Consider the following 12,536-nt stretch of genomic DNA (forward strand, 5'->3'; position numbering starts at 1 on the left):
AAGGGCTACTTCTCCATGTCTGCTACTGGTCTTTAATGCAACTTAGGGTGTTACCAGATTTACACAAAAATGTCAGTAACACCTTGTTGAGGCCATTTCCTGAACTGCTGCACTGGCAAATCTGGAGTCCCATTGCTCACCTTTAGTTGAGCTCAGCTCAGGATGGCATTGTTATGGGCGGGCCAAGGTGAATTTAATGCTCTAGTGCTCTTCACTGGAAACGGAGGGGTCTTTCTGGAAAGAGAAGAGGCCACGTGTACTGAGATATAAGCAGTCTGAAAATAAACATGTCAGTGGGAAACTTTAATCTACAGGCCAAAAACAACCTGTATTTTCTTATCTCGTGGGAGACTACCATGAGGTAGCTTTACCTAATCGCTATGTGCAGCCTGGATGGTTTGTCTAATTCTAAAATGAATGATTTTACCTTTGATAACACAGTACCACTGAAAAGCTTTTGGAACCCTGAGTCATGACTGCTTCGGAAGGAAAAGTTGCCAGGACTGTGAAAGATAAGTACAGAAATAAGCAATCCAATGCAAAATCATACTGTTCAAGGTTGGGCTTTTATTTAAGGCAAAATATAATCACAGCTTTAATATTCATAATATGGATATACACAGAGTTTGTTCTGCCACTATGAAGCTTAGTACTATCACTGCTTTCAAAAAGCTATAAAATCTAGTTTCTATCATAATCTACAATACAAAACTAATACAATAAACACATTCTGAAAGATCACAGTGTTTAAAACATTAGAAGAGCAGGGGTCCTGCTTTTAAACAATAAGGTGCATTTCTAAAGAATCAAATCAACCTTGATTCTAAGGGCCTGTACCATATTATGGCTGCAAATGGCTATTACACTGAGAAACCAATCTAGGGTGCGGCACGTACTCAAGAAATGAACACCATATGCTGGAATATACTGAATAATCAAGTGTCACCAACACAAACTAGACATGAAATAATGTAAGTTCCCTGTACTTTTTATTGGTATTGGCATTCATGTCTATTGCAGACATATTGAGGGAAAATGGGTATAAAACTGCTATCAAATAGGGCCCTGCATATGCAAACACCTGTGCTTTCCTCTTGCTATATGAACAAGCCTTAGCAATTCCATGGGACTTGTGTAAAGGAATGTCTGTAGCCTTGGGGTCCAGAATGATGCAGGTTTGCCCCTATTTCACACATGTGGAAGGACCTAACCTTGCAGGCCTGAAATCAAGTGCAGATTCACCACTGATGTCAGCAGGTGGCATATCAGGACCTTAAAATGAGCGCAGGAGGCCAAATAGGTGGCAAAATCAGACCATTGTTAGAGAAAATCTTTCTTTTCTCATGTATGGTCATGGTAATGAAGACAGAAGCAGAGTTCAATTTCTGATCAGACAGCCTTTCTATTCTCTATGAAGTAGAAATAAATGAACAGCATTTGTTTTCTATTCACTATGGCATATAATTGACTTCAGGTCTTCTTAGTAAAATTTTCTGGGGAGTATGCATGTATAGTCATGCAGTGCTGTTGCTGAATATCACTGTATTATAAAGTATCTTTTATTCAAATATTAAACCACTAGGCAAAAAGAGTTTTGAATTAATTTTCTGCCATTCTAGTTGGTATTGCTGTACTTGACCTAAATGCCTCCACCTTCTCTTTGAGTTATGCAATGAACAAAGTCAAGGGACTCCCTTGTAAGTATTAAAAATAAATATGGCCTTATGTATTTTCAAGCAGATTGCTATTTATAAATTGACTTTTTTCAGAACATGATGTAAAATTTTAAATATACAGGGTATAGGATCATCAGTGACATGACAAATTAGTCAGGAGGTTTAATAACTCAAAGGCAGGTCGAAAAGTTGGTGCATGTTCGCTTCTTGGATCTATTTTTTTAAACTGCCTAAGCATCAATAGTGTACATCACTTCGTTCCATTAAATGATAGGAGTAGGCAGCAGGTTCAGCTACAGGCAACTCCTTCACAGGCAGACTTTTTTCAGCATATGATGACTTTGCTATAATGGCAATGAAGCGCTTGCTGTTCAAGGCAGCTAAAACCTGTACAGTGCACACTGTACCACTATCTGTGCAATGAAGCAAACTGTGCTATTCTCTTGGAAAATACTTATTCACATCCCTAAATTGCTGTATTGTTTTGTGGGCCCTGAGAATTCTTCATCTTATGGCTTTGAAGTATGCTGTTGCCTCAGGAATGTGATTTTTGGTCATTTTTTAATTTCTTTCAATTTAGCTTTCTGCTGCTTACTACTTAGTCCAGGACATATTTATATAAACTGAAATGTCTTCTCAGAGCAATCTGTACTGTGCTGTTAGCCAGTAATTGCTCATCAGCATAGTTCTTCACAGGAAGATTACTCTTTAAAATCTACAGGGCAATTCCTATTCCTGATATACTAATCTTCCTACAGATTAGAATATGCACTCATGCCAGTGAATATTTAAGGTATGTAGGAGAAGATTACCGCACCTGAGATTTATTTGGCAGACCTCGGAGATACACTCTGTCCATGGATCTTATGGGTCCAAGTAACAAGGATATATACTCAATGCATACATATGCTAAAATAGGTCACTGTTTGCATAAAACATGCAATATGTTGGCAGATGCTATAACTGTACATGCAGATAATGATGTAAATACAAAAATTTGATTCCTTACAAAAGTTTCCATTTGCACATATTGCACCTGTATACTTCTGAATACATTAGATACCTGCATTTCATTTTTCCACAGTATTTTAAAAACTAATCAGTATTCTTATCATATTTTCTACATGTCCATATAATTAGAACATCAAAGTGGCATTACTTAATTTCACAGAGTAGCAAAAAAGGTGACCGCTTTACTTGCATTAGTTTGTGCACATTTCCCAGAACTATCTAAATGTGTATTTTGGGATGTTTAGCTATTTCACTTGTTTTTGATTGTCTTAATAGAATTGAGATACTAGAGAAGTGAACATGCTCCCTAGGAAGTCTCTCTTTGTTTTATTTAATGATATAAAACATCAGTGACAGTTGTTATACAGTATAATGAGTTTTCCTTAGCAGGTGGGAAATGGCAGAGCCAGTGAGAAGAGAGCATGTAATAATGTAATGCAAGTAAGTGGAACACCCCTCTTAAGCAAAATTAATCAATCTTATTTTCAAGCACAAAAGACCTGGGCTGCTGCTTCAGTCTTCTGAAGTTATTCATAGGCTGGGAAAGAAAGGCAGGGAAACTGAAGGAAACAATGATGCAAACAAAGCAGATACTGAAAGCAGTGTCCCAAGGCAAGTATGTTACCATGCTGAGAAGTTGCGAGTAGCAGAAAAAAATTAAGGTATATTTTTTAGAACTGTACTGTTAATGTATTGCATCTGGCTCTATGAAACCTGAGATCACTAAATCTGGACATTACAGATCTAGTTTTCCTCAAAATTATTCTGTGACGTTAATCTATGGATGACCTACTGAAAGTCATGAATAATACACAGCTCCTTAAACTGATTTGTAATCTACAGATTTACTCACAAACAGCACCACACAAACACAGGTACATCACAAATAAGCACCGATATCCACACAATGCATCCTCTTTGCTTTAACAGCATAATCAGAAATACTATTACATCACTTAAATTCCTACTGCCTACACTTTAGAAACTAAACACCATCAAGAAACTAATGTGCAAACGTGACATAGTAACTTGTGTTTTACACTTTGAAAGAGGCTTCTCAAGTTTCCAGTAACACAATCCTTTGTCACAACACCATGGCAGAATCTGTTTAGGAATACACTTTTTCAGTCTATCAGAGCCCAATTTGGGAGCAGGAGGAACCAGCATCCTGCTGAGAATGTCTAGCAAAGGTTGCGTGATTGATTTCGTGAAGCAGTAAGGAGGGAACACAAAGGACCTTATTTTTTTTATTACACTGAAAAGTGCTGATGGCTCTGCTCAGGTTGCTTTCCTGTCAATGTCTTAAAAACAACAAATAAAGGTTGCAACAGCATGTACATTAACAGCATATATAGTACAAAGGGAAAAAAAACGCAGGTAAGACAATTAAGGGGAGGAAATAGATGAACAAAACCTGCTCATTTAATCATTGGCATTTTCAGAAGAGCCCTGGGGGTATATTTACACCATGTTCGGAAGCTGTGACTACAGCATGTCTGTCGGCCACCTTAAACTGGCTAGGTCAGGTAAGAAAAGCCACAAAGCTCTAAGAATGAACTCAAACTGACATGTCTAATGAAACAGATGAATAATTATGTTCCAATAATTTACAAGATATATCCCATGAGACTGGATGTTTATGTTACTGTTACTGATCTTAAGTGTCAGTAAACAGAGTTTGCATGCTGCCCTTGCTGAAGTCAGTGCCAAACTCGTGTAACTTGCAGGGAGATGTTCGGGACTTAGATTTTGAAAACTGTGTGGTTGCATGGGTCTTCCCGGTGTTGAATGGACTAACTCTTACTCACATAACTATTTTTTTCCTCACAGGATTAGTATCAAATGAAGCCAAACACATGGCTTCATATATGGAGAATGGTTGCAGAGAGATTTGTTTTGCAGGTGCTGTTGAACCCAACACAGAGCAGATCAGAGTCTCCTCTGAATGTAAATCAAAAGGAATTAATTCTACAAAGAGACACAGAGCGAAAACCACTAGAAAACTGACAGGGAATCCTTGATGTATATTTCCTGCCATTTATGAAGAATTACATTAAAAGATAAATGCAAACATGACTGTCAGAAGTTAATCATCATAAAATGGAGTGATTTTATCTACTGCTAGTATGGTAAATTTTAACATACACGTGGTATATGTTACAATATCAGCATTCCTGACTTGGTCAGGATCTAAGTTACTGTAGAGATTTATTGTGCTCTAGATTTATTGAGGTTTCGGAAAGTTCTTCAAGAATCTCCTGAGAAATAACTAACTGGAAACAATTAAATGTTGTGGCGCACTGATAGTTAAAAAGTAGGCACTGGGGACAAAATCAAAAGGTCACGACTACTATTCTGATATGCGCAGATTCTGTTAAGGCTTAAGTTTGGAGTTGCTTGGGTTTTTTTGACAGTGTAGTTATCAAACCACTAGGCATTTTTGTTTTATGTTTGCATCTTTAAATAAAAGGGTTGGCAATAAATGTAGGATTGCAACAGCTTGAGTCTAGGTCATGGCAGAACCTATTTCTCTGTCTTACAGTAAGAAAAAAATACAGTTACAGTAGCTATCTAAAAGCTATGGCACAAATGTTGTTACTTACATGTTTTAGCTGAGTGACATCATCACCCTACATTAAAAATTGAGACTGAAAAGCTATTGACCACAGGGAAAAAGTGGACAGGCCAAGTTTTACCTTCCTTAAACATGTTTAAAAATATTCCAGTTATGAAAGTATTAGACACCTGCATTACAGGAAGCAACTAGAAAAGAATCCTAATAGACTTAGGATCTTCACTACTGACAACTGACTTTGCTCTGATCTCACAGTGAGCATTGCAACCTGGCTGGGCAGAGCACGCACACATCTCCACTGACTTTTTGATTTAGCCTCCTATGTATACCTCCCTGTGAAATACATACCCCTATGTGTACACATCTCACTTCTCAGAGTAACACAGTAAGTGACATTTTCTTAAAAGACCTTTTATCCCACAAATAATAAACATGTATCAACTGTATATTGAATTTTAACACTTCCATTCACCAAAAAATCCCTAAATTCTTGACAAACTGATAGACTGCATTGCTGTATTCACCAATGAAATATGGTTACTTCTATGATTAAGTAATTAATTAGAGCTGCACAGTGCAAAACAGAATAGCAGAAATCCTAATCTGCAGCTCATAATAATGCAAGCCATCTCATTAAAATAACAGTGGCAAGAGTAGGAATAGGATTACTATATTAAAATGTGGAAGGACTGCAAGACCTGGCTCCAACTTATAGCCTGATCAAGACCCACTGAAATTAAATAGAAACTTTAATCCATTAGGCATTAAAAATAAAGAAATTGTAATCTCCTCCAGCTGAGAATGCAGGAAGAGAGACTGCATTGTTTGGCAGTGCACGTAGGTCAGCTTTTTCACCCTAACTGCAATTTGTCTTTAAAGGTAATTGCATTACATTATTCCCATATAAATAAAAATAAATAAATAGTAAGTATATTTTAAATAGTATTGATTTTATATATTTTTTAGTACAAATCTACGTTAGCATTTTCTTTAGCTTTCAAGTACCATGTCATACATATAATACATATAAAACAGCATATAACTGCAATCTTAAGGGCTAGTGCAACTAGTGTTGAGCAACCCACTTATTTCTATAGCTACAGATCATTTGGGCATATACATTATTTTGTTAACCAGGAAAAGAAGCATTTTTGAGTTTTGTTATCGGTTTTTCTTAAGATCAGTATGCCATCCAAGGTTTCACATTCAGATTGCAGGGTTTGTAGTGAACAATTCATCAAGGAAAATAGATTTTCCATTCTCTGAAATATGTATGTTATTGTTCAGGAATGTTGCTAAAGATAATTAATCTGTAAAGGAAGCTTTTGCATCACTGAAAAATACTTATCTTGTAATGCTGTACCATGAAAAAAACATCTGCCTGCTGTATCTTTGCTATAGAACTTTTTGATACAAGTCTTGTCCGTGGCTTCACTCATCTTCCCTGTGACAGGGAAAGTACTGACAAGAAGTGACACGGTTGCAGTAAATCAGTAAGGACACCAGCTCCTCACCACAGACTGAGCTCTGACAGGAAGGGTCAAATTCAGTTCTCATTTACACACATGAAACCCCACCAGCTGAAATGAACCTGTGAAACTACAGGCTGAATATACAGCTATCTACATAACGATCATTATATGCATATGAAGATAAAAGAGCTCCAAGATACAGGTATTTCTAATACATGTTACTAGAACTAGTAGATGTGGTTTAGGTAAAAAATCCCAGATTTTGCCTTTGTGAAGCGTAGTGACATGTCTACAACACCCTCCCCAATAAGTCCATCGCTGCATGAAGATTTGTTTTTGCAGGTCTCTTTTTAAAACCTACTGGATGCATCACTGTTTCTTCTTTGCATGTCCCTGTAATTCTAGCTTGCCTTTTTTTTTCCCCTGTGTAACCACCAAATTAAAAGTTTAATAATGCCTCTTTCTCTCTCACTTGAGTAATTAGATTTTGCTTTGTATTAGAGCTAAATATCTACCCTATCCGATTCAATCACTTTCCCCATGTTTTTTGTCATTGACCCATTTTTTTTGACCACACACTTCCCTCCCAAAGCCCCAGTGTATTTTCTTTTTCACCTGACTCGCACCTACATTAAGGCTAGCATTAGTGGTACCACTGGCTTGTTTTGTAAATAGCCTCTCTCGACAAATAAGTGAAACTGCAGTGCCCTCTCCCCTCGCCACTAGGATGTGGCCCTGGAGAATGTTGCTCTCTAGACAAAGACACTGAAGAGAGGAAACTCAGCTTGGTTGGGCTGCAGCAAGTCAGTCAGGAAACACACAGTTCCCGAGAAGCCTTCATACAGACTATATACACTTTCTAATGCCCGGGAACCAGCCTTAAATTCTTCTGTAAATAAGAACTCCGCAAACCTAAGAAACAGGAAAAAGAAAAAAAGTTTGTTATTATTTGGTGTCCCTGGATGTTTACTTACTTGTTGTTCAAAAGCATCATTTTAATAACATTCAATGATTAAAAAAGTAGAATGTTCATTATTTAACCTTAAGTGCAGATTTTACACTCTGATTTCCACAATAAACTGAGGTCCATGAGATCTAGAAAAGCTGAACCTTTGTGAACTGTACATGTGTTACGCCTCTTTGAGAGCTATAAACTTTTTCTGATTTCTATGAGACCTATTATTAAAGAAATACTTTCTAATAACTTTTATCTTGCTTGTTATTTCAGCAGGATGCAAGCAATGTTTCACATTCATGCAACAAACTCTGTAATGCTGAAATAACTACAGAAATAAAATTTTCTCACTTCAAAGCAAACAGCTGAAAATAAGTCACCCTAATTTCTATACATCTTCCCCTCATTATTTTATGCTGTAAAGAAAATGGTAACAATCATTGAATACTATGTTTTCAAACATGTACAGTAAAATACAGAAATATAATTAAAGATAATTGCAGCATTGTGACAGAATTTTCAGTGGACCATGCTTGCTTGCATCAGGACAAAATGCTGGACTAGCTAAGCTGAACAGCACAATGTCAAACTGGCTAAAGCTGGGAATGATAAACTTAAAAAACTGTAAAATAACAGCAAAGCAGGTCCTATACTTAATTTCCACTTGTAGTAGTAAGGGATAGTGTTAAATGCTCTGAAAATCAGAACAAATTACATTTTACTCTGCTCCTGGACGCAACTTGGCTTGTTTCTGACCTCATGTCAGGATGAGACCTGGATGCATGCCATTCCTCTCCCTCCACCCTGGTCCCCTCTGCAGGAGCACAGACTCTGGGGCAGGGAGGGAGGGGGCCCGGGAGAACCTGCTGCAGGCAGCCTAGAAGCAGGACTGCAGGGCTCCTCCCAGAGCACGCCTGCCCCACAACCCGCAGGCAGAATTGTACCTGAGGCTTAAACACTCAGGTTACAGCCAAGAGTGGTGATCGCAGACTCTGAGCAGCTTTATAAATAGTTCTGAAACCTTCCGGTATTACCCTGAATCCAGAAAGGTAGGAATGCTAACCTTTGTGCCCTGTATATGTATTTTGAGTTTCCAGTGAGCCTATACAGCAGCAGAAACACGTAAGCACTACCAGCCACTCCATGGCATATTCCAGGTCCCTTCTTCAACAGGCCCTTCCGCCAAGTTAGCTCTCCACAGCGGATACAAGTGTCCAGATATTGAGGCTTCTTGGAAACCAGGTAAGCTTTGGCAAACAGATATGCAATGCCTAGGAAAACAGCAGTGAGATTGTCTTTTGTAATAGGTAGGCCAAGGCTTTCGTAGAACACATAAGAAAATAAAGATTAATACACTTAAAAAATGCAGTCTCATGCTCTACATGTCAACATTACATATCTATATGCTACATATGAAGGGCAGAGGATCTGGTATGCTAAAAAACATATGCTAAGATGCACTTATCCACTGCCTGTGACAACACCACTTTTAATCTTTTCAGGGTTTATTCTAACATTCCCAGTCTTTTATCTATTTAAAAAAGTAGTCAAATTTTTGCCTTTAAAATAGTAAACTCTTAGCACTGTCATCTATTGGTTTCAAATCCCCATTCACCTCACCTATTTACACTGACAGAAACAAAAGGATGGGCAAGATAATTTCTTACATTGGCAACAGATACAATTTTTTACTGAATGAGAAAAAGAAACTTGCCTTTTTTGTTTTTGTTTTTTTTTTTCCAGTGGGGCCCATGCCGCTTTACAGAATCGCAGAATTGTCTACGTTGGAAAAGATCCTGAAGATCATCCAGTCCAACCATTAACCTAACATTGACAGTTCCCAACTACACCATATCCCTAAGCGCTGTGTCGGCTCTACTCTTAAACACCTCCAGGGATGGGGACTCCACCACCTCCCTGGGCAGCCCATTCCAATGCCTAACAACCCGTTCTGTAAAGAAATGCTTCCTAATATCCAGTCTAAACCTTCCCTGGCGCAACTTGAGGCCATTACCTCTTGTCTTATCGCTCATTACTTGGTTACAGAGACTCATCCCCAGCTCTCTGCAACCTCCTTTCAGGTAGTTGTAGAGGGTGATGAGGTCTCCCCTCAGCCTCCTCTTCTCCAGACTAAACAACCCCAGTTCCCTCAGCCGCTCCTCGTACGACCTGTGCCCCAGACCCTTCACCAGCTTCGTTGCCCTTCTCTGGACACGCTCGAGTCATTCAATGTCCTTTTTGTAGTGAGAGGCCCAAAACTGAACACAGTAATCGAGGTGCGGCCTCACCAGTGCCGAGTACAGGGGTAAGATCACTTCCCTGTCCCTGCTGGCCACACTAGTGCTGATACAAGCCAGCATGCCATTGGCCTTCATGGCCACCTGGGCACATTGCTGGCATGTTCAGCTGGCTAAATATGGGATTTTCTGAGGAAGAACAATAGCAATTAATGAATTTGCATATCTGTAAATGTCTCCTTAAGTAACTTTAGGAGACATTTGGGATGCCCTTTGGGATTCTGTCACTTTGGTCGAGCCTCACAGCCTATGTCTCCACTAACAGTTAAACCACTCTTAAGATACTGAAATGAAGAGGGCAGGTTTCATCACTACGCCAGCCATGCTGTAGATGTATTTTTTATCTCTTAAAAATAAAAAAGGTTGGTAAGCAAAAGCTGTTTTCACTTCACTTCATTAGACTGTTGAGAGCAAGAATCCTGTTCCTTAATCATACCAACAAAAAGCACATTTAAGGGATGTTAATTGCAATGTACTTTTTCTAATTTAAATAGCACACTTTTAAAGCAATCCATCAATGCTCATGGGCATTCTTTAATAAAAGCAACTTTTTCTGTAACATTCTATGTTCGTGTTACCAAGCCAATATGACTAGTTAGCAATAAAATTCTGCCTGGGGGCAAAAAAGCAATTTCAATATACAGCATTACTTGCCAAAATTGCTAAGGTATAGTATTAGATTCTGAACTGACACACATCAGCCTTACCTCATGAAGCCAAACTAAGGATTGATTCTCTTTTTTGCTGAAAAGCAGTTTTATATGGCTGACTTTCAGAAAAAATGTCTCTTGATAGTACAAACTCCCCTTCACATGAAAAGACTTCGGTCAAGTTTATGCATTATCCATGTAGTAAGTGCATCTTAAACTATGATTCTGATGGGGGGGGGGAAAAGCTATTCTGAAGGACTTCCCAAACTCACACGTGTGTCTGCATCTGTGTTCTTTTGCATACTATTTCTCTGTCCAGCAATATGCTGACTCAGCTGTACCATTCCTTGAGGCCTTGTCACAAAAGGGAGCAAGAGCAGAAAACATACAGTTCAGGATCACCAGAATTCTTTCAGCTGTGATCACCTATGCTTTTAAGACAGAATATATGCCTATCCTTCCAGCTTCTCAGCAATAAATAAAACAGTCTTAACTGGAATAAAAAGCCTAAATTGTTTGCCTGCATCTCATAAAACATCAAAATTGGTCAAATTTAACCTGAGATTATCTTCTACATGGAACCATCTAACGTGGAAAAGCAATGTGATCAACATCTGGCTATTCATAGCACCAATGAGAAAAGAACCTGGAGCTCCATGACACCAGTGTACAAGCTCATTCTCCCGCTCGATTGTCTCTCCCAGCTCAGGAGGCCAGTTGCTGTTCTGTTCTTGGTCCATAAGAAAATCAACGCTCTGCCACACAAGCTCCTGATCTGCTGGCTGCAGGTACTCGTAATAGGAAAGCAACATCTGAAGTATTGATGAAAGCCCATGTGCTGCACCTGTAAAGAACAGAAACAGTCAAATTCAAGGGTAGGTTTAGGTCCTACCTCCATCTCACAGCAACTCTCCCTCAGGACTGATTTCCTTGTCAAGTGCATGGCTCTTTCATCTTCCTTATGCATATTACAATAGTGCCTGGAATAAAAGCTTTCTAGGTGCATGACACTATGATTTGTTACTACTTCTGTCATTTCCAGTTCCCCTAGCTATGCAAAAATACGTATTATTTTTTTCTGCTCTCACTCTGATATGACTGAAACTCAGTGCGTGAAGTTAAACTGAACACCGTTTCAAGACGTTATTCTTCTTGACACACTACCAAATCTAGACCATTATTCTGAAGTCTTTGCTGAACTCAAATTGAAACTGGACCATATATGGTATTCCCAGCTACTGACAGTGTAAGTCAGCTAAAACCTGAATTTCAGTGCAGGAACTGTCTGTACCTGCCAGGGTCTGTGGAGCAGCACCACTCAGTGACTTCTCCCTCTGCTCCCCTGCCAGAGAATTCACTAACATCTGCAAACCAATCTCAGTCTTTCTGCAGTGGGATATTGTGCCTTGGGGACTCCACTAGGGACCTGCTCACTGACCCCTTACCACTGCTCCAGATGAGCTCCAACTAAGCTGCTCACAATGGGCAGGAGCCAAGCATATGCTTGAGCTGCACTGCTACAGCCAAAAATGCTCTGCAAGTCCTCACGCGGCACCAACAGCTTACAAATAACATCTGACAGTTCTCTCTGGTAACCTTCTCTACACAGGCACCACACCTCACTGCCTCCATCTGGCAAGGGCGGATTTAGCAGGGCAGAAAGGAGAAGAGGGAAGGAAGCTGCTGCCTGCTGCTCCCCTGGTGCAGCACAGGCTCCTCTTGCATTCCCCAGTGCTAGGCAGCATCAGTCCTTCCCTCCAGCATCTCAGTCCCACTTAGCAGTTGCAGGAGGATAGATGATCCCACCTCAGTCAGGAGAAATCCCACATGTAGGTTTTATATATTTTATTTCTGAAGCATCTACTGGCTCAGATTCACTTTCAAAGTAGTTGGTGTGTTT

At 39.3% G+C, this 12,536-nt stretch overlaps 1 protein-coding gene across 1 annotated transcript in view; it reads right to left on the reverse strand.

Annotated features, from left to right (window-relative positions):
* Nucleotides 1–547: 547 nt before the first annotated feature.
* The window catches only part of LANCL3 (LanC like family member 3), a 39,438-nt gene continuing 27,449 nt past the window's right edge, over nt 548–12,536 (reverse strand). The window contains exons 3-5 of the mRNA XM_074858559.1: nt 11,283–11,480; nt 8,753–8,960; nt 548–7,646 (exon numbers count right to left, since the gene is read on the reverse strand). Of these exons, the coding sequence (XP_074714660.1) occupies nt 7,487–7,646; nt 8,753–8,960; nt 11,283–11,480 (566 nt within the window). The 3' untranslated portion in view covers nt 548–7,486. The remainder of the gene's footprint in view (nt 7,647–8,752; nt 8,961–11,282; nt 11,481–12,536) is intronic.

This window comes from Strix uralensis, chromosome 2, assembly GCF_047716275.1.
Source record: "Strix uralensis isolate ZFMK-TIS-50842 chromosome 2, bStrUra1, whole genome shotgun sequence".
In the NCBI taxonomy this organism is placed as follows: domain Eukaryota; kingdom Metazoa; phylum Chordata; class Aves; order Strigiformes; family Strigidae; genus Strix; species Strix uralensis.